Below are 23,534 nucleotides of genomic sequence, written 5' to 3'. Positions count from 1 at the left end.
ATACAGGAACAGAATAGACTGCAGCACCATTTCCATGCCGTCTACACTGGCAGGAGAAATAGAGGATGTGACAGTCACTGCAAAAGAAGAACTTGTCAAAGCTTTTGCAGCATTTATAGAATCATCAGGCAGATTTTATTAAATGACATTAAAACAACTTCTCTCAAATTCAATACAATATTTCCATATTAATAAAGAAGCAAAAGTGAAAAAGCACATTGTGTTAGCAACCTGTGATGACAACGATAATGCACATAGTGGTCAACGCTACAGGTCAGAGACCACCAATTCAAAAATGTCAGGGAACTTACTGGGAATGAGGTAAGTGTATACCTGGGAATAAGGTAACGTCTGTGCGTTCTGATTGGTCAGTCATGTAAACAAACCCAGGAAGTGATTATTTTTTCAAAATTGATATTTTTTCACTGCATTTACAGTATTTTATCATACATTTTGACAAAATTTGCTACATTTTATGTGTATTGAAAAAAAGTTTTATCAAACGAATTTCTCCCGCCATGTCAATGATGTAAACAGGGGGTCATCTCATTCACACGAAAATTACTTAAATAAAGTATCACTATTCATATGTTTTCCGTCCGATATTTTGGTAGAACTAAGATAGTTCTTGAAAAACTTGTAATTAGATATACATGTTTCGATGTATGGAAGGCCGTACACGCCATAATGTTACAATGTAAGTCTATGGGAAAACAATTGGTGGTCTCTAACCTACAACAAAAGCGGAAACGATCTACACACACCACTCACACACATAGGCACCTGTTTTTTTGGGCTACGCTCCTGCACCGCTAGTTTTTTTTTAAGTAACAGGAGAAAATATGCCATTTCTTAAACGGGAGATTTGTGGACTTTTCACCTTTTATATAGGTAGGTTGAATTACAGTGCATGACATGGTACGATATATGTCGGCGCGCGCGCGCTCTGCGGTGCAGGAGCGTAGCCCAAAAAAAAAGGGAGTTGCAGTTTGTAGCCGTAATGTTCATTGCGGGAGATTGCACGCGCTGTGGTCACATGATCAGTAGCTGATCAAAATGGCGGCTGCAAAGGGCGCAAAAATGTATTCTTTGTGCGGAAACGTATTTTTCTGCTTTCTGGTGATAGTTTTAACGATAAATTTTGTGTATATATGTTTATATGTTTGATTTGACCTTATAAGTATACTAACGCAATTGTATGTAAAATATAGACGTAGTCTTCTGTGTAAATTGATGTTGCATTCTTTCAAGTATCTATCAAAACATTCATAAGAAATGAAATGCTGCTGTATTTGGGATTAATTTACCCCCCCCCCCCCCCATCCTCCCTCCCGTGCTTAATCCCCACCCCCCTCCTCCTTTAAGTACGTTTTTGAAAAAATTATAGCAATACTTCAGTGTATTACCAACATAATATATATCATAAGCCAGACACATTCCTGTATTGTAGTCAGCACCACAGTGACATAAAATATGGATATTCCGAAAGGGCTCTAATATAGTCATAAATTATTTCAAATCATATCCGTGTAGTTTCCCGGAAGCTGGGCATTCAAGTATTTGCCATTACTTTGAAATCGAAATAAGTAATTAAAATATTTTAAGCATCTCTTGATCATTAATCTTTCCCACAATGCATATTTAAGATAACCTGATCATCAAAAGCTACTACAAAGTTGATGGAAGAAACAACGAAACAAATGTATGAACAAGAGGACCATGATGGTCCTGAATCGCTCACCTCTTCCCACATGACCCAGTTTTGAGTATGACGTCGTTTTTTTCTATTATTTAACATAGTGACCTAGTTTTTGAGCTCATGTGACCCAGTTTTAAACTTGACCTAGATATTATCAAGATAAAAATTCTGACCAATTTTCATGAAGATCCATTGAAAAATATGGTCTCTAGAGAGGTCACAAGGTTTTTCTATTATTTGACCTATGGACCTAGTTTTCGAAGGTACGTGACCCTGTTTTGAAATTTACCTAGATATCATCAAGGTGATCACTCTCACTAATTTTCATGAAGATCTCATGAAAAATATGGCCTCTAGAGAGGTCACAAGGTTTTTCTATTTTTATACCTACTGGCCTAGTTTTTGACCGCACGTGACCCAGTTTCGAAACTGACCTAGATATCATCAAGGTGAACATTCAGATCAATTTTCATGAAGATCCATTGAAAAATATAGCCTCTAGAGAGGTCAAAAGATTTTACTTATTTTAGACCTACTGACCTTGTTTTTGACCGCAGCTGACCCAGTTTCAAACTTGACCTAGATATCATCAAGATGAACACTCAGACCAACTTTCATACAGATCCCATGAAAAGTATGGCCTCTAGAGAGGTCACAAGTTTTTTTTTATTATTTGACCTACTGACCTAGTTTTTTAAGGCACGTGACCCAGTTTCAAACTTGACCTAGATATCATCATGGTGAACATTCTGACCAATTTTCATGAAGATCCATTCAAGGGTATGGCCTCTAGAGAGGTCACAAGGTTTTTCTATTTTAAGACCTACTGACCTAGTTTTTGATCGCAGTTGACCCAGTTTCAAACTTGACCTATATATCATCAAGATAAACATTCAGACCAACTTTCATACAGATCCCATGAAAAATATGGCCTCTAGAGAGGTCACAAGGTTTTTCATTATTTGACCTACTGACCTACTTTTTGAAGGCACGTGACCCAGTTTCAAACCTGACCTAGATATCATCAAGATGAACATTCAGACCAACTTTCATACAGATCCCATGAAAAATATGGCCTCTAGAGAGGTCACAAGGTTTTTCTATTATTTGACCTACTGACCTAGTTTTTGAAGGCACATGACCCACTTTCGAACTTGACCTAAATATCATCAAGGTGAACGTTCTGGCCAATTTTCATGAAGTTCTCATGAAATATATGGCCTCTAGAGAGGTCACAAGGTTTTTCTATTTTTAGACCTACTGACCTAGTTTTTGACTGCACGTGACCCAGTTTCGAATTTGACCTAGATATCATCAAGATAAACATTCAGACCAACTTTCATACAGATCCCATAAAAAATATGGCCTTTAAAGAGGTCACAAGGTTCTTCTATTATTTGACCTACTGACCTAGTTTTTGACGGCACGTGACCCACTTTCGAACTTGACCTAGATATCATCAAGGTGAACGTTCTGACCAACTTTCATGAAGATCTTATGAAATATATGGCCTCTAGAGAGGTCACAAGGTTTTTCTATTTTTAGACCTACTGACCTAGTTTTTGATGGCACGTGACCCAGTTTCGAACTTGACTTAGATATCATCAAGGTGAACATTCTCACCAATTTTCATGAAGATCTTGTGAAATATATGGCCTCTAGAGAGGTCACAAGGTTTTTCTATTTTTAGACCTACTGACCTAGTTTTTGACAGCACGTGACCCAGTTTCGAACTTTACCTAGATATCATCAAGATGAACAATCTGACCATTTTTCATAAAGATTCCATGAAAAATGTGACCTCTAGAGTGGTCACAAGCAAAAGTTTACGGACGGACGGACGGACGACGCGCGATCACAAAAGCTCACCTTGTCACTTTGTGACAGGTGAGCTAATAAAGCCTAAATAAAGCAATTATAACAAGTGTCCAGATACTGGTCCATTTGGGATACTAGTTCCCAACTAGGAGAGGAATCAGAAAGAAATCTAGGAATCAATGCAACATTTTTATACTTATTTTATGCACACATACCTAGGTAGGTATACTGGGATACAACTGTTGCATCAAGATATTTATTACTTTTCTTTTTATCAGACATCATACCAAAGAAAAAAGTTTTATTTACATGCAAACCTGCATACGTAATACCATGTAACAAAGCTGTATTGATTAGAGATCTTGCATGATAAATTAGGAATGCAGACAATTCACAATAAAGAACAGCTTATACAGTCATATGAAACAAATGTCATGTTCTTACTGTCAGATGTTAAAGACATTACACTGGTGTATCATTGTTTACAGCCAGTCTTGGAGAAAAACCACAAATATCTTTAAACTTAACTGAGATAAAGACTGGCATATCATCTATTGTTTTGACTTAATGATAAATAAGTATTAAATATATACCTTGTCTGGATCTTTTGAGTGCACAGCAACAGACTCCACTGCCCCTGGGTTCACTTTGAAATCATCTGGTACACTGTAATGACAAAATGTATTCTAGTTAGGACTTTGATCATTTTGAGAAAGTCCCTCATGAAAAAATACTCCCAAGACTATTATCATTTACTTAGCCTTGAAAAGAGCACTTTATGTCACTTACTGAGAGGTTTTTCGTGATGCAATTTAAATCGTGTTAGCCTTGAGAAAGAATCATGTTTGTGAGTGTTTGTTTTACATGATAAGCATTGACATTCTAACGTGATATTATCGCAGTCACTCCTATTTTTGAATTGTAAGTTTTAAAAATATATATATTAATCATAACAATTACTGTACAAATCAATATATATATGTGAAAGTTTATCCCTTATAGCATCTAGGTCTTAATATTTTCAAATACGTAAACAAAGATTGTAAATGGAAACTCGCTGCTACCTTGAAGAATTCTGTTTCAGGTCTCTATTAAGGACACTCGCTACAGTTTCATTTTTTTTCCCTCAATAATAGATTTTGATGAAATGTTTTGTATTAAAAGACCATGTTATGGTGTATTGAAAAATGAAATAAAAATACTAGGTCTTTAGCTTTGTTACAATTTAATTTGCCCCTAGACATGGTGCTATTTTTAACATTTTTCAAAATTTCTATAATCCTAAAATATATTTCAGTAAAGTACAATAATCAGCATAAATTTGATATCTAAGCATTTTATAATGGAAAACAATATATCTATTTGAAACATGCTCAGAGAAATCAAAAGAAAATGATTTTGTAAAGAAAGGAATACTTGTTCAGCAGACCCAAGGGCTATTTTTGCATATTTTTGTCAATTTTAAGTTGGTACTTCTGCTATTTTATCGAGTTTCACATAATAGAATTTAATCAAACTCTGCACATACCTTTGGTTATGTCTACTTAATCTAAAACAAAAAGAAAATTGATAGGTCACCATATTAGATTTCGCTTAAATCAAATTACAACGAGGTGGGGTGGTGCGGGCATTTATACAACGCAGGTTGGTACGAAATACTCTTTCAGTGTTTGAGCAAATGACTTAGAGATGTATCAAATTATCAAACGGCAGATTTCTTAATAAGCGGATTTTAAGGTGTTTCTGAAGCATTCTGATGTCATAGAAAGATGAAAGTTTCCGCCTTTCTCCAAACAAAACCTATAGTTTACAAATACGGATGTACGGTATGGGTACGGTACGGGATTAGGCCTAAAAAAAAAATATGTTTGTTTCCTGTAACCCGACCGACCGTAAGTTTTTACCGCCGACCGCAAATTTTTTATGGGCTGAAATTCGAGATTCTGATCATATCTTTATTGATTATAGGGATTATTTAGTTGCACCCGACCTCGTCGCGCATAGTCATGAACGTTCCTGGTTCTGTCGACATGAAACAACATGGCGAAAAGCCTGTTTGTCGGTAGACTCGAGGTTCCGGGTTTTCACCCGCGAAAATCGAGGATTTCTTTGATGCATATCGAGTTCAAAAGCTCTGCCCCATGTCAATCAAAATCTCGGTGAATTTCAATACTGTTCGCCGCCACAAGCGGAAGTATGGCAGTAGGCGGAGCGTCATATACTAATTAGCTACTGACAGATGTCAATCACGCCACGCGCCGACTGACACGTGGTTATCTCGCGGTTTGTATTTAGTACTTCATTATGAAAGGTGTTTATTGATCAAGGTGTAAACGTTAACTGATAAACAATTCGTAGAAGAGCAGTCTATTATCATGTTTGTACCACTTGTTCAGGGGTCACGCTGTCGGTTGCACTTGAGCCATTTGCAACAAAAGATTAATTGTGGCCCCGAAAATCTCTAATTGGCAAAAACGGCCCGAAGCTATGTCTGTCTGCAAAACTATGAACTTTGCCTGTTACACAATGTTTACTGAACATAAGGAATCACTGTAGAAAAAAAACTTGTATGAACAACATCTGTTATTGAAAGGCGGGAGCAAATTTTCAACAATTTTATTTGATTAGTAATTTAGGCCTCGACCTTAGCGGTGGACCGTTGGACCGACGCCACCAAAATCGGCAGGTCCACTATCAAAAGTTGGGTAGACCGACTGTCAACCAATTTTCAGTCACGGTCTGCAAATAAAATAAAACCCTTAAAAGTGGAAAAATAGGGGTGATGTGGGGGTGGGGGGTCGTACCCATATCGGTGAATTCACAAAACGAAAGTTAATTTTGCCATAGTACGGCATTCTACAGTTATAAGCATTGGCGAGTTTATGGGCTATATTCATAGACAAAACTCCAACACCACTCATTGAGTATACTCAAATAAATTGCCGAACGGTCACGTCTTCACTCAGGAAAGATTCCATTTGTATTCATAAAGGTGAGTGACAGTCGAGTCAACTCCCAAGAGTGAGTGACTGTTAAGGGAGGTCCTGGGGACCCTTGAGTGTTTCTCAAGGTGTCATAATGTAAGTTTAGATGATAAATTTACAATATTTAATTAATTTGAAGGTAAGATAACAGTGTCATTTAAAAGCGAAAGTTCATATTTGTGCAAGGTATTTTGGAAAAAAATATATTTAGTTCTTTTTTTAAATACATGTTGTTGAGGACGACGAAAACGTAAAATTACCCAACAAATTAAAAGACTGTTGAATTAATAAAAACGGTTAAAGATAGATACAGGAAATCAAATATACATCTACTAAACCTAATCTGACGGGGCTCATCAGTCACTCTCAGAAACACACGTCTTAGTAACTAATATTTACATTTCACAACCCTAGATATCGGTTATTTTTTCTTCTTCAATAATTCATACTGAAAAAATATAACAATTTAATGTCATGAAGAACCCATCATTACGGAAACATTTATTTTATAAAAGATATGAGCCGCGCCATGAGAAAACCAACATAGTACGTTTGCTGTCTGGTCAGGATCTATGCTGAGAATAGAGAAACTATTAGCGAACCGCATGGATCATGACCTGACTGCGCCGATGCGCAGGCTGGTCTGGATCCATGCTGGTGGCAAATTCATCAGTCAATCCAAAAAAAAAAAAAACACACGTCCTAGTAACAAATATTTACAAGCCTAGATATCTGAAAATTCATACTGAAAAATATAAATATTTCCCTCCGACTTAATGTGTCATTAAAACAAGAGGACCATGATGGTCCTGAATCGCTCACCTATCTCCACATGACCCAGTGTTCAACTGAGTATGACATCGTTATTTCTATTATTTGACATACTGACCTAGCTTTTGAGCACATGTGACCTAGATATCATCAAGATAAAAAATTCTGACCAATTTTCATGAAGATCCATTGAAAAATATGGCCTCTAGAGAGGTCACAAGGTTCTTCTATTATTTGACCTAATGACCTAGTTTTTGAAGGCACGTGACCCACTTTTAAACTTGACCTAGATATCATCAAGGTGAACATTCTCACCAATTTTCATGAAGATCTCGTGAAAAATATGGCTTCTAGAGAGGTCACAAGGTTTTTCTATTTTTCGACCTACTGACCTAGTTTTTGACCGCACATGACCCAGTTATGAACCTGACCTAGATATCATCAAGCTGAACATTCTCACCAATTTTCATGAAGATCCATTGAGAAATATGGCCTCTAGAGAGGTCACAAGGTTTTTTCTATTTTTAGACCTACTGACCTAGTTTTTGACCCCACGTGACCCAGTTTCGAATCTGACCTAGATATCATCAAGATGAACATTCTGACCAATATTCATGAAGATCTCATGAAAAATATGGCCTCTAGAGAGGTCACAAGGTTTTTCTATTTTTAGATCTACTGACCTAGTTTTTAACCCCACGTGACCCAGTTTCGAACTTGACCTAGATATATTCAAGGTAAACATTCTGACCAATTTCATGAAGATCCATTGAAAAATATCGCCTCTAGAGAGGTCACAAGGTTTTCCTATTTTTAGACCTACTGACCTAGTTTTTGACCGCACATGACCCAGTTTCGAACTTGACCTAGATATCATCAAGATGAACATTCTGATCAATTTTCATGAAGATCCATTGAGAAATATGGCCACTAGAGAGGTCACAAGGTTTTTCTATTTTTAGATCTACTGACCTAGTTTTTGATCCCACATGACCCAGTTTCGAACTTGACCTAGATATCATCAAGGTGAACATTCTGACCAATATTCATGAAGATCTCATGAAAAATATGGCCTCTAGAGAGGTCACAAGGTTTTTCTATTTTTAGATCTACTGACCTAGTTTTTAACCCCACGTGACCCAGTTTCGAACTTGACCTAGATATCATCAAGCTGAACATTCTCACCAATTTTCATGAAGATGCATTGAGAAATATGGCCTCTAGAGAGGTCACAAGGTTTTTCTATTTTTAGACCTAATGACCTAGTTTTTGACCCTACGTGACCCAGTTTCGAACTTGACCTAGATATCATCAAGATAAACATTCTGACCAATATTCATGAAGATCTCATGAAAAATATGGCCTCTAGAGAGGTCACAAGGTTTTTCTATTTTTAGATCTACTGACCTAGTTTTTAATCCCACGTGACCCAGTTTCGAACTTGACCTAGATATCATCAAGATGAACATTCTGACCAATTTTCATGAAGATGCATTGAGAAATATGGCCTCTAGAGAGGTCACAAGGTTTTTCTATTTTTAGACCTAATGACCTAGTTTTTGACCCTACGTGACCCAGTTTCGAACTTGACCTAGATATCATCAAGATAAACATTCTGACCAATACTCATGAAGATCTCATGAAAAATATGGCCTCTAGAGAGGTCACAAGGTTTTTCTATTTTTAGACCTACTGACCTAGTTTTTGACCCCACGTGACCCAGTTTCGAACTTGACCTAGATATCATCAAGGTGAACATTCTGAGCAATTTTCATGAAGATCTTGTGAAATATATGGCCTCTAGAGAGGTCACAAGGTTTTTCTATTTTTAGACCTACTGACCTAGTTTTTGATGGCACGTGACCCAGTTTCGAACTTGACCTAGATATCATCAAGATGAACATTCTGACCAATTTTCATAAAGATCCCATGAAAAATGTGACCTCTAGAGTGGTCACAAGCAAAAGTTTACGGACGCACGGACGCACGGACGGACGACGGACGACGGACACCGCGCGATCACAAAAGCTCACCTTGTCACTTTGTGACAGGTGAGCTAAAAACAATATTCACCAAATCTCATTCGAAAACATTTATTTCACAAATGATATATATGTAATGATTGGAATTTACGTGGCATGGCTTTCGGAAACACCAACAGTTAAAGGCACGAGTATTATTCAGTTGTAATAAAATCTCAATACAGCAGGAAAAAAACTCATGTATTTTTAAGTATAAATTTTATTCTACTAACATGACTAATAATACTAATATTAATACGTTATATAAAACAAATAGACGGACGGACAAACATTCAGACAGACAATAAAACGACAACTTCCGACTTGGCAAATAGATCTGCAAAAATAACGATTAACACTTTTGCATACCTTTGATGTTATTGTCATATATACCGTTATAATCCTATAAATATATTGTGTACAATGAAACCAATACTTGAGTTACCCTTCCGAAAGTTAAGATTGAGTGGGCTTTATGAATATGACATTCGACTTCCACTCACACTCCCGCAAGGTCTACTCGAGGCCTACTTGACTGATACTTACCCAAGTTTGAGTCAAGTGTGAGTTTGAGTGGCGACTATGAATATGGCCCAAAGTCAGGATAGCACGAATGGACTACTCCACCGATCGGGTGAGTGGTTTTTACGTGGTAACTTTACCAAATTGAGTAATTACATCAGGCAAAATTACCTGGATGACTGGAATTTACCCGCGAATCGTAAAAATATCAAAACGTCATGCTGGTAATTTTCTATTCCACAAGCACGTGCGCCCTACGTAATACTTAATTTACATCGCAGTTACTTTTGACACAAAAAACGCGCGTAGTGCATTCATTTTTTAATATATTCGCTTCAGATATTCAACACCGCTTGAGAACTAATACAGTTTGAATTCTATAACAATTTTAATAAGATACCGACAGGAATGTAGGCAAAATTCTTTTAAAACGATCAAATTTTCATATAATGTTTTGTAAAATTTCAAACAGCGCGATCTTGATTATTTATTTCCTTTTTAAAGTAAATAAACGGTACCTACTATGGTAATAAAATTCAGACTTTTGACCAGAAAGTACAAACAAGAGCACCGCCTTGCGGGTGCTGACGCTCATCTGTCCTACCAATGATTTTCTAAGTCTAAAAAGGGCCATCATTCTTGCAAAAAGCAGGATAGAGTTATGTTTCTTGATGTACAGTGTCCACTTATGATGGTGAAAAACTGTTGCAAGTTTTAAAGCAATAGCTTTGATAGTTTATGAGAAAAGTTGACTTAAACATAATATTCAACCAAGAAAATGATTTTTCTAAGTCCAAAAGGGGCAATAATTATTGCAAAAAGCAGGATGGAGTTATGTTGCTTGCTTTACAGGGTCAGCTTATGATGGTGAACAACAGTTGCAAGTTTTAAAGCAATAGCTTTGATGGTTTAAGAGAAAAAGTTGACCTAAACATAAAACTTAACCAAGAAATCTGATATTTTCTAAGTCCAAAAGGGGCCATCATTCTTGCAAAAAGCAGGATGGAGTTATGTTTCTTGCTGTACAGGGTCCACTTATGATGGTGAAAAACTGTTGCAAGTTTTAAAGCAATAGCTTTGATAGTTTAAGATAAAAGTTGACCTAAACATAAAATTTAACCAAGAAAACTGATTTTCTAAGTCCAAAAGGGGCAATAATTCTTGCAAAAAGCAAGATGGAGTTATGTTTCTTGATGTACAGGGTCTGCTTCATTCTCATCCATCACAGGTTCGTCAAAATCCCGAGACAAACCTCTGATTTATTTCCATCGTTTACTTGGTGAGCATGCGCACTCGTAATTACTATCGGGAGTGGTTTCAGCCAATCATTGTTCGCCATTATTTGGAACTCCGAATTGAAACTTCAAAAAATATGTAAACAAGATACTTGCTTACGATGGATAAAGGCTGTATTCCATGATTGCGATAAATAAAGATTTATTACTGTAATTCGACGTTAAGAGATTTACATCAAGAAATAATAATATTCGTCGTAAATGGACATCGCATTCCCTCGATAATATGGAAAGGACGCGGTCACGCTTTTCACGGACGATTTTGATTGGTTCGCTACGCTTTGTCGCGAAACGACTCTGATTGGCTGAAACGTTTTACCTGTAAAGTAACCAAACCATAAATATCGGCGAAATGTGCCAGAGGTTCATCCGGGGAACCACGGTAGACCTCTGGTATGCGAGAATGGGTCTGCTTATGATGGTGAACAAGTATTCCAAGTTTCAAAGCAATAGCTTTGATAGTTTAGGAGAAAAGTTGACCTAAACATAAAACTTAACCAAGAAATCTGATATTTTCTAAGTACAAAAGGGGCCATAAATCTTGCAAAATGCAAGATGGAGTTATGTTTCTTGCTATACAGGGTCAGCTTATGATGGTGAACAAGTATTCCAAGTTTCAAAGCAATAGCTTTGACAGTTTAGGAGAAAAGCTGACCTAAACATAAAACTTAACTAAGCAACGCCGACGCAGACGCCGACAACCGCTCAAGTGATGACAATAACTCATCATTTTTTTTCAAAAAATCAGATGAGCTAAAAACACAATTAAAAAATCTTAAATAATGAAAAAGCGGCAGCAATTTAAATACATGGAGTAAAACGATTTTTTGGCAAACAGATTTCTGTTAGCACGGCAGAATAGGTTACGTGACCTCATGAACGTAAATAGAAATGTGGTTTTAAAATGAGGCAGTATGATGTCGTTGCGATTTTTAATAAGTTTTAAATGAGTCTTCGTACATATATTTTTTGACACAACACTTTGTTAGATATTCTTCTCAAACAATAATGTAAATTTCTTGAGGGCAAATAGGTCAGTATCATTCACGATCTGACACATTTACATGTCAGTTTATTCGGGATATTGCACATTCGCTTTTAAACAAGAGCTGTCCGTAAGACAGCCAAGCTCGACTATTCGAAATATTGTCACAGAAGCAGGAAATTATTACCCAAAATGTTAAATATCAAAAGAGTTTAAGTTCGAAAGGGGACATAATTTGACCAAAATACATATCAAAGTTATGGGACTTGATGCTATCAACTAGTTTTATAACCCCGAAGAAACATGTTAGGTTTAAATTCAATATCTGCATTAGTTTTGGAGATAGTAACTTGCATGTAAACTTTAACCAGAATTTTCTAAGTCCAAAAGGGGGCATAATTTGTTCAAAATACATGTTAAGAGTTATGGAACTTGACCTAGTGAGGCTGGTAATTGACCTAGAAAAGGAATAAATAAGATTCAAAGCTATATGCCTTTTGGTAATAGCTGTATGTACTTGCACGCAAAACTTTAACCAGAATTTTCTAAGTCCAAAAGGGGGCATAATTTGCCCAAAATACATGTCAGAGTTATGGGACTTGATTCTATCAACTAGTTTTATAACCCCGAAGACACATGTGAAGTTTCAATTTAATATCTATATTAGTTTTGGAGATAGTAACTTGCATGTAAAACTTTAACCAGGATTTTATAAGTCCAAAAGGGGGCATAATTTGCCCAAAATACATGTCAGAGTTATGGGACTTGTCCCAGTGAGGTAGGTAATTGATCTAGAAAAAGAAAAAATAAGTTTCAAATCTATATGCCTTTTAGTAATAGCTGTATGTACTTGCACGCAAAACTTTAACCAGAATTTTCTAAGTCCAAAAGGGGCATAATTTGGCCAAATGAAGGTCAGAGTTATGGGACTTGGTGCTATCAACTAGTTTTATAACCCCGAAGACACATGTAAAGTTTCAATTCAATATCTGCATTAGTTTTGGAGATAGTAACTTGCATGTAAAACTTTAACCAGGATTTTCTAAGTCCAAAAGGGGGCATAATTTGCTCAAAATACATGTCAGAGTTATGGGACTTGACCCAGTGAGGTAGGTAATTGATCTAGAAAAAGAAAAAATAAGTTTCAAATCTATATGCCTTTTAGTAATAGCTGTATGTACTTGCACGCAAAACTTTAACCAGAATTTTCTAAGTCCAAAAGGGGGCATAATTTGGCCAAAATGAAGGTCAGAGTTATGGGACTTGGTGCTATCAACTAGTTTTATAACCCCGAAGACACATGTAAAGTTTCAATTCAATATCTGCATTAGTTTTGGAGATAGTAACTTGCATGTAAAACTTTAACCAGGATTTTCTAAGTCCAAAAGGGGGCATAATTTGCTCAAAATACATGTCAGAGTTATGGGACTTGACCCAGTGAGGTAGGTAATTGATCTAGAAAAAGAAAAAATAAGTTTCAAATCTATATGCCTTTTAGTAATAGCTGTATGTACTTGCACGCAAAACTTTAACCAGAATTTTCTAAGTCCAAAAGGGGGCATAATTTGGCCAAAATGAAGGTCAGAGTTATGGGACTTGGTGCTATCAAATAGTTTTATAACCCCAAAGACACATGTGAAGTTTCAATTCAATATCTGCATTAGTTTTGGAGATAGTAACTTGCATGTAAAACTTTAACCAAAATTTTCTAAGTCCAAAAGGGGGCATAATTTGCTCAAAATACATGTTAGAGTTATGGAACTTGACCAGTGAGGTTGGTAATTGTCCTAGAAAAAGAATAAATAAGTTTCAAAGCTATATGCCTTTAAATGATAGCTGTATGTACTTGCATGCAAAAACTTAACCAAGGTGTGACGCCGACGCCGACGCCGACGCCAGGGTGAGTAGAATAGCTAGACTATTCTTCGAATAGTCGAGCTAAAAATTAAAGAAAAACTTTTTTACTGATTTCTTCTCAACAATTAAAGGAATCGAGAAAGTACGATCAGACAGTGATGTGTCACATGGCGCGAAAACATGACGTATTGCAATGACAATCTCGTGGAAACTATACCGCTTTGATCTCCACTGCAGATGCCACAATAACCGACACACTTCTTTTAGCTCTTTGAGGGGGTGTTAATTGATGATGAAAACGAGGTCAATTACTTAGTTTATCATCAGAATGATTACCGATAATTGCTGATGTTTTTTTTTTTCACTTTCAACACTGGTGCTGATTGTGTCCATATTTTGGGACACTTTTCAAAATAATTATTTTTCGGGATAACAGATTGCTACAGTCTTCCATTTTTAATTATTTAGAAATAAGTCCTGTTTCTTTGAGTCATATGAAGTTATGACGTCTACAGCATCACAATTTATGAGATAGAATTGGAGGTCCACTAAAGTCTGAGCAGGTCTACTAGACTTTAGCAGTTGGTGAACCTGCTGGCAACTGCTGAAGAAAGTTAAGGTTGAGGCCTGATTAGGCAGTTAATTGGCGATAATAAGGTTACTAAACACTGAAATGTTCTGACACCTACTAAAAAAAAAATTAAAAAAAAAAAAAAAATCCCTACCTACCGACCCCCATTTTTTTCAGCATGTTACAGGAAACAAACATATTTTTTTTTATGCCTTAGAAACAGCTGTGACTCAATGCAGAGTTGGAGCGCCGGTATAAATTATAAATTACAGACTCCAGTATATGTCGGATTGAAGCAATTTAAACTAAAAGTACTTTAAATGTATATATTTTGTAACTATGGTGATACTAACCCTAACCTTTAGTCAGTATATTATACATATTATACATTAAATGCATGTGAACATACAATAATTTGCGAATTTTTGCTGTACGCGACATTAAATAATCACTTCCAGGCATGTGCAGAAGACCACTCCAACTCTGCAATGAGCTACATCGATTAGAAACACAACCAAATTGGCACGGTGTTGGGGTAAATATCGACCCGTCCGGAAAAACTGTAGCGAGTGCCTTTAAAGGCATTTAGTTCATAAATTGTGCAAGTTGTGATATTTCATTAGTGCCCCAGTTTGATAGGGGTAGTGGGGGCCTCAAGCAGAAATATGCCTTACTCCACCTCATAGTTAGAAAAATTCTACACTCATTTTCATACTTCACTTTGTGAGGTTATGACTAATACTTCAAATCAATACATTCCTAATCATACTCACTTTTGCATGACAACATCTTGGTAAATAATTTGGTCCATAAGAGTGAAGGCTTTAACATCAAGGATAAGAATGTTACCTCCCTCGGTACCCAGCAACAGCTGTTCATGGTTTGTTGTTAGACAACATGCTGATACTGTCTTCATTTTGCTGAAAACAAACAAGAAAAGTATTAATGCTTTCAATTCTTCTTCATTAATGGCATCATCAATCTGACTATTACTGCCGGTGGGGGGGGGGGGGGGGAAGAGATTCGCAAATATCTCGAGGTACTCAATAATTAAAATAGCCTACAAAAGCCTATACATGCAAAGAGACTATGTTTAGAGTGAAGAAAACAAGTGTTATTGCTCTTAAAAGATAAGGAAGTTTTGTACCACCTAAGGAACTATAGCCAGGCCTGCCTTAAAAGCAAGAATTTAGTCATCACTGACTATATGAACTGGTAATTAATTCTGCACAATGATGGTGTGTGGAAATAGTTAGTAATTAATATAATATGATGTATGTGGAGCCTGATATGCCAAGTGGGGGAAAATGTAAAATGCTTGCAAGACATTACGTAAAGAGATGGAATAATGCAAAATGCAAGAGAGTTACGGTTCTTTTTAATACCTGCTAACTAATCTTGCAACAATTAGCAAGAGTGCAAAGTTTTAGAGAAATAGGTCTTATATTATTCATAAAAAGTGGACCTAAACAAATATTCTAATTTTCTGTATACAAAATGTAATAATGCATGTGAGAGTTATGTTCTTGGCCTACTTACCGGTACTTGCCAAATGATCATAAACAAGAGTGCAAAGTTTCAAAGTTGTTGCTCTTTAGTATTCATAAAAAAATGGATCAAAACAAAAATCTTAACCCTCACTATATATCAAGTGACAATACCTCTTAGATATTTTTCAAAACTCTGACTAGGTAAATACGTACAAAGAAACAAACACGAGTTAAGTTACCCATTAAGAGAATTAAGTTTTTCTTTCAGCATGTAGTTGTGTTTCTATATAGTTTGCTTTTTTTGTACATAGTTTTGTTTCCCCCTAGTGGTTTGCTTTGTTTACACCTTACGGAGATAAATGCATGTTGTTTGAACTTGTTCCTTGACAATTCACAAAATCACTTGAATGATTATCTCTTGCATAATGTGTTTAACAGGTAAACAATATATTCATGGTTTCTGAGCCGATTATATGCACAAGCACAGTTTTCCAGCATGAATACTTCATTCACAGTTATAGTAATACAAAAATATGTAACATACATTTTGAGTTCATTAAAAAGAACGTAAAAAATTAATGCTGCCAGACAACCCATCAAGACTATGCTAATTTGAAGATATCAATGTAATCTTAGTATCATATAACTGCAATATTTCTGACCTACTGCAAATCATTTTTATAGAACCACCCACATTCAACAAGCCAGTTGGTTGGCTTCCTCACATGGAAGAATTCTACCTACCAAATGCAGTTTCGAACCAACAGCAGTAAGAGGCAACAACTTTGTGTTTATTTAACCCTTAGCCTGCTAAATTCCTAAAATGGACTGGTCTGTCATTCAATTTAGGCAGTTCCATTCATTATTTGAAGGGGTGTTTACTGAAATGTTCTGACTGAATAGGAAACAGTGCAGACCAAGATCAGCCTTCACATCCGTGTAGGCTCGCAAAGGCAGAATAACTTGCTGCCAGCAGGCTAAAGGTTAAACAACAGTGTGAGCATAATGCCCAACTTTATAGTTCTGCCTCAATGAAATATCATGTCACAGGCATGTGATATGATACCCAACCAAGTTATGTTTGTAGTCTGTGACCAAAACAACTCAGCCACATTTTATTATTCTTGCTGCTCGATATTCAGTAGGAGCTCAATTGTTCTATTTTGTCTATGCAGTAAATGTAATGCCTCAATTACAGAAACCTACTTATTCTCAATGGAGAACTGCTTAACTTCATCCAGGGAGGAGCTCTTGCCATCTCTGCTGTTGTTGATCTCCCAAAGGTGGAGGCTATTGTCCGAACACAGCGAAATAAGACGACCCTGAAATAGAGAAAATATCTTACAGTCATTTGCCAAAATATATTTATAAGCAATCAATGCATAGATTTTTGGAAACTGGCAAGTTTGTCTGACAGAATTCAAGACGGCTTGTTCAGTGTTTTATAATAACATCAAACCACTGTTATCTTTTGGAATGTATGTGTATTTAAATAAATTGGAATTCCAATGTGATTCACACAAGAGGTTGTACTTTGAACCCAACCGCAATCCATTACAGTGTCTTGTTTCTAGTTCATTGTAGTTTGTATATCATAGTGAGAGCAACAGAGATCTTAGTGCAATACAAATAATGAGGCTTGTTTTGCTTCCACCACTCAATATAGTATTACAGTATTTGTGGCAACTTGCATTAAATATATATTATTCAGTCAGGTATTTACTTCTACCTATGGAGTATTTTCCATCTGGGCCACTTGTTGATTTGCAAAAACTGAAGATCCAAATTTCTTTCCCTGCATATCAATAAAACTTATTGCCAACCAGTATGTTAAAACATGTCCCGACAACCCAGCTTCATATATCACGATACAGCTAAGTACTGAGTATCTAAAAGTCATCTTATTTTCATTTTATTTCAGTTTAACTGCCTTCCTATTTTCATTTTTTATCATAAAATCTGAACACTACACTTGATGACATACCAACAGTGACAATCATACAAATATAATGATGGTATGATTTCACAAAAATATCACCCATTTTATGGTGGTAAAAACTGTGTTCACATTTACAACTAATGCAAATCAAATGTCAAAATGCTGGCAAATGTGTTTGAACTCTTTTTCGAAAAATAACCTGCCTGATAAGTGTGTGTGTGTGTGTGTGTTCGATTTAACGTCTTTTTCAACAATTTTTCAGTCATATAAACAACGGTGTCTACTTGTAGCAGTGAGCACAATGCCTAACTTTATAGTGCTGCCTCACTGGAATATCACGCCGTAGACACATGGCATGATACCCCAACCAGTCACATTATACTGACACCGGGCTGACCAGTCCTAGCACTATCCCCTTAATGCTGAGCGCCAAGCGAGGAAGCTGCTAGTACCATTTTTTTACATCTTTGGTATGACGCGGCCGGGGATCGAACTGTATTTAAAGTAAGTTATCAATTTGACTTCTTTTTTAGAATATATAATATTGCCATTTTATTACAGAAAGAATTGCATTTAATATGTTCTATATGAATGATTCTTACTTGGGTATCACCTTCCTAATAAATTGGATATGTACCCAGTGATAAACATAGGAAAAGACAACCATTATTGCTTTTCCATCAATTACCCTGACATGCGCTCAACTTACATTACAATGGGTATCAATTACGAGTCAGCTTTTATAATGATTTACTCCCGTTAAATTAGCCTTTATTGCCTTATTGTATTGCTCCTAAACCAGAGGCAATATTTAACATTCCTCTAAAATGACCATATGTTAGATTGTATTAAAGCAGTCCTGTATTCCCATACACCAATTATCGACTGTAATTACATTGTTGTCCTCAAACAATCATTTACTCTGACCAGACAATAACCGGACAAGAGTAATTCCGCTATTAACTTGGTCGTAATCTACTGTTTCTGCTATTTCGAGAGAACTCTACCATTTCAAACCTATGAAGATCAGCTGCAAGAAAATTTCTCTTAATGCATGAATTATTGAAAACTTGTGATATGAAAGGTGTTCCCTCTTTTTCATTTCACAGTTAGATGCAAAATTTTGAAAAAAGTAAGCTTTATGCTTTGTGAATTAAATTGTCTGCCCATAGATTTTGCAATTTAGTCTACAATTAAATTGATAAATTTTGCCTCCTTGCCTGAAGTAACTGACTCAGTATTTATTTACAAACGATTATATTTGCATATTTCATACAGAACACCCAAGACAAAATTCAAGTACTTTTCAGGGACTTTTCAAGTACTTTATTTTAACTATTTCAATGACTATTTTTCTCGAAACCACATCTTGAAATCTAAGTACCAACAACTTTTATCAGCTATTCCTATAATGGCGCGATAGTAGAAATTGCACACTGTGTATAAACTGTGATAAAATTCTGTCTTTTATGGCCGCTACTATTGCAAACCTTATTGTAAATCCTTCAGACAAATTCATTTTATCACCTTAACAGCAAGCTCTTATTTCTCTACGTCTCTTTATTACTGGTGACAACTTGACCGGCAGTCATGTCCCAGTCTGCATTTTATACAGTCATTGAAAGCCAAATATGAACTGTCATTTGTGACCCTACTAAATTTTAAGGTCATCTGGTCATTACACTGTAACCTCTGTTATTAAACGACACCTATCAACAGCAACAACCTTTCTATACAACGGATAAATTTTAGCCTTTCTAGAGGCATGTGCATCAGACAGGTTTCACCATATATTTCAGTTGTCAAATGTTTTACATAATAATATGCAATTAAACAGAAATAAAGATGTAAACTTAAGAATGAAATAAAAATCATTCAATGACCTACTAGCCTTGTTTCTTTCTGTATGCATGCAATTATACTGGAGACACAGACTAAGATCAAGGCAATTTCAAATGCGGGCAAGCTGATAGAAAAAAATTCAGAGGATATTACTTAGCTGCTTGGTAATTACATTTTCTTAATAATCTGTCTGACTGACGGCCTAAGTAAAGGTGCTCTAGTTTTCTAGACACAGCAATCAATTACCATGGGAATATTTCTTTACTGTGACATGTCCAATAACGTGAAAAAAACAGCAGCCTAAAACACTATTTGTACTTGGAAATGTTTAAGTTTTTTGCCACTGCAACATTCAGGACTGTTTCTGAGAGTGACTACAAGTTTTTATTTTGGACGCAGCTGAACATGCTTGTAAGCTTGTGTAAAGTTTAATTAGTTCTTATGAGAGACCAGTGTGCTACATTAGTTGTTCCACCTTCTCTAGACCTAGAGCTGTCATCTGAAAGCCCTTTCCTGTCCAAATGAACTTGCCAGATATTACTTCTGGAATATTTCATAGATGAAACGTGTTTTTAAAAGTTTGCAAGAAGCAAGTCACCCACATACCTGTTCTGGTAAGAAGAAAAGCTGTGCCACCTGTACATCTTCTTTGTGTTGTCCTGTCCACTCTGCACCTGGTGCACCAAACCTGTATCATACTGTCAAGGAAATATACAATTTAATTCTAGTCATTTTCATATAATTTCCTTTGAAGAGACAAACAGATACTGTCATTATAATTCATTTGTTTGTTTACCTGGGTTTTAAGCCACACTGAGACAATTCTATATCATTAGGTCACTTTCCAGCTTTTGATGGTGGAAGAAGACCCCAAAGGTGCCACTCCAGGCATTATTTCAGACAGGGGAGTGCCCAGACCTTCTGAATGCCTGCTTGATGGCCTCCTTACATGGAAGAATTCTACACCAAAAGCGAACTTTCAAAGTTAACATTCAGTGGTGAGGGGCAAGTGAATCAAAGAATCAATTTGCTATCCACAATTAAAGGTTTTTTAACTAATTCCTCTGTAGTTACCGGACAAAACAGATCTGTTTTTACAGATTATAGCTATTAAAGCACGGGGTCTTTAGTTTGTATTTTAAAAAGTGAGCATCATTCTGGCACTGTTTTCTATATTATCAATTTCATTTTCTTTTTTATAAAAAATCAGTGATTTAAAGCAAAGGGTGATCCAAAATATACATAAAAACTGTCATAACACAGATTAAGATATATTTCAACTATAACAACTTCAACAACCTTGTCCAGTTATAACCCTATACCCTTTATCCCACAAGACAATGACCCATTGTCAACAATACTAGTTATTATCCATTACCTGATAGCAACCATACAAGATAACAATCTTGACCAAAGACTGGATCAGATTACATTGTAATTACAGGCTGGACTTAATATGACATTAATTAGACAGAAATGAGTCAGTTACTTCAGGCAAGAAGGCAAAATTTTTCAATTTAATTGTAGACTAAATTGCAAAATCTAAGGGCAGACAATTCAATTCACAAAGCATAAAACCTTAGTATGACACCACCTATGACACTCACAGTACACCTTCGAAGTTACACATAGCCATACTATAAATTATCACCATTATTCATTTACAACAGTGCACTTATTCCTCAGTATATATATTTAAAATGCAGGAATCATGTGCCAGTATATATCATATTTAAAAGTGCAATTTAACTGTCGAGAAGGACAAGTTCGTTTGCTTCAGCTTCATGAAAACTCCAAAGAATGCAACAATGTACATTAATTTTGCATTTAAATGGGAAAAATATCAAAATATTAACAACTGAAGGTGAGCTTCAATAAAAGTTATGCCATAACAATTCAAACTAATCTTAAAGTTTTAAGGTATCCAAAGGTGTATATATTTCTGGGAAAACTTCTACCTCTCCCACAGCCAAATGAACAACATTTGCATCAATGATGATCATATTTCACATGTGACAGATAAAGGTGTCATCTTCAATAGTGACTGCCAGGATCTATTTTAATGGCCATTACCTTGACAATGGGAGCAAATCATTGCCCTAGATAATGTCTAGCTTGTTTCTTTGCCTCTGGGATTTCAAACATAACAATATGTAACACTTGCAAGATAAGATTTTATCTTTTTTTTTTAATTCATTAGAAGATTTATTGTCCTGTCGAACAATAGGTGCATTACGAAAATATTATTTTATATCACTTGGTCTAACTGTATTCTTTTGTGTTTTCTGGATGGTATTATACATGATTTGCATAAAAAAATTGAGAAAATTTAATACAAATATCTTATTTACGAACTGACAGTGAATATCGTATATGGCAAAGAAAGCATGATTAATATCTTAATATTTTATTAAATTAATTTAGAAGTATGCACTTGGTTTATCTAGGCTAAAGTTTAGATGACACTTTGTTTCTATAATGTTACTAATAAACTTTGATAATGTGGCAGTTGACCTGAATACAATCGACACTGTTTATTGTCCAATACAGGTAAATCCAGTAATTGCTTTGCAATAGATCTATGGCGGATTATCTTTGAACACCCCTGGACTTATTGGACTCAACTGCCACATTATCAAAGTTTATTAGTATATAGTTATTCATCTATATGTTTTTAAGATCTTTTTACTGAATAAGTTCTGATGCTGTGACAGGAAAGGACAAAATTGTCAACCTGTTTTAAAACTTGTTGTGTAGCGCAGTATTATATATGGGTGGTTTTCAAAATAATGAAGCAAAAGTGTGACATAGGGGTTGAAAATTCAAACTTATTTCTTAGGGTGGTCACCTATTTTTTATGATAGCAAATACTTCAAATTTGAAGGAAATAACTCTCAGAAAGTGTTGAGACATGCCAATAAGAAAATATTTCAGCCTTTAATTTGAAAGTTCAGTGATTTTCCCATAAGATGGGTGATAAATGTTGCAGTGTTTTATGACAAGGAAATATGTATAACAGTAATTTTTTCAACATAAATGATAAGTAATGGGTGTATGTGTATGGTTTGAAACTTATTTAATCATATGTTTGTGGACATTGGTTTTTAAAATCACCCTTTCTGCACAAATCTGACATGAAAATAAAACTTTACCTAGAAAAGTTGTTGCTGAATGCAAAATAACTAACATATAATTATAAAACCTATTTTTTTCTCTCACTTTGCATGTTTATAAACCACATGCCAAATTTCAAGAATGTCCAGTAATTCTAATTTCTAGAATTGTCAGCTCAAAATTGAGTTATTTTACAGATGCACAGGGGACACATACTGAAGATCAGTGTAATATTCATCCATTATTAGTTTTCTATTCATAAAAAGGCTAATGGTAATCAACTTTAGACAAATACTATTAAAAAATAGTTTATTCCACATAATAACTACAAAATTGAAAAATTTCACTACAAAAACATGAAAATTCAACAGAATGTAATGCTTTAAATGAAAAATAAGTGACTTTATACATAACTAACACATTGAAATCATTTAGTTTACATGCAATGCTTATTCATAGTAGAAAAATGACAAAATGCCATGCATGATAAAATGGAATAGTAAAATTCATACATACTTTATAATGTTACTAAAAAGGGTGCACAGGGACAAATTGTATCAAAATATTTATTCATAGAATATGTTCATGGTAAGTAAAATTCTTTTAACTACACAATATTTACTAGT

At 35.4% G+C, this 23,534-nt stretch overlaps 2 protein-coding genes across 4 annotated transcripts in view; one reads left to right on the top strand and one right to left on the bottom strand.

Moving 5' to 3' along the window:
- Nucleotides 1-755: 755 nt before the first annotated feature.
- LOC123564663 (zinc finger protein OZF-like) overlaps nt 756-23,534 on the top strand; it is a 229,379-nt gene continuing 206,600 nt past the window's right edge. For 2 of the 3 annotated variants that reach the window (XM_053537335.1, XM_053537331.1), the window contains exon 1: nt 756-891. The gene's annotated coding sequence lies outside the window, so the exon portion shown is untranslated. The remainder of the gene's footprint in view (nt 892-23,534) is intronic. The other variant, XM_053537334.1, reaches the window with a different exon arrangement.
- LOC128549793 (lethal(2) giant larvae protein homolog 1-like) overlaps nt 4,099-23,534 on the bottom strand; it is a 37,270-nt gene continuing 17,834 nt past the window's right edge. The window contains exons 4-7 of the mRNA XM_053527385.1: nt 20,401-20,482; nt 17,220-17,335; nt 15,297-15,443; nt 4,099-4,183 (exon numbers count right to left, since the gene is read on the bottom strand). Coding sequence (XP_053383360.1) covers nt 4,099-4,183; nt 15,297-15,443; nt 17,220-17,335; nt 20,401-20,482 — 430 coding nt within the window. The remainder of the gene's footprint in view (nt 4,184-15,296; nt 15,444-17,219; nt 17,336-20,400; nt 20,483-23,534) is intronic.

This window comes from Mercenaria mercenaria, chromosome 2, assembly GCF_021730395.1.
Source record: "Mercenaria mercenaria strain notata chromosome 2, MADL_Memer_1, whole genome shotgun sequence".
NCBI lineage: Eukaryota > Metazoa > Mollusca > Bivalvia > Venerida > Veneridae > Mercenaria > Mercenaria mercenaria.
This window is presented reverse-complemented; position numbering and strand designations above follow the sequence as displayed.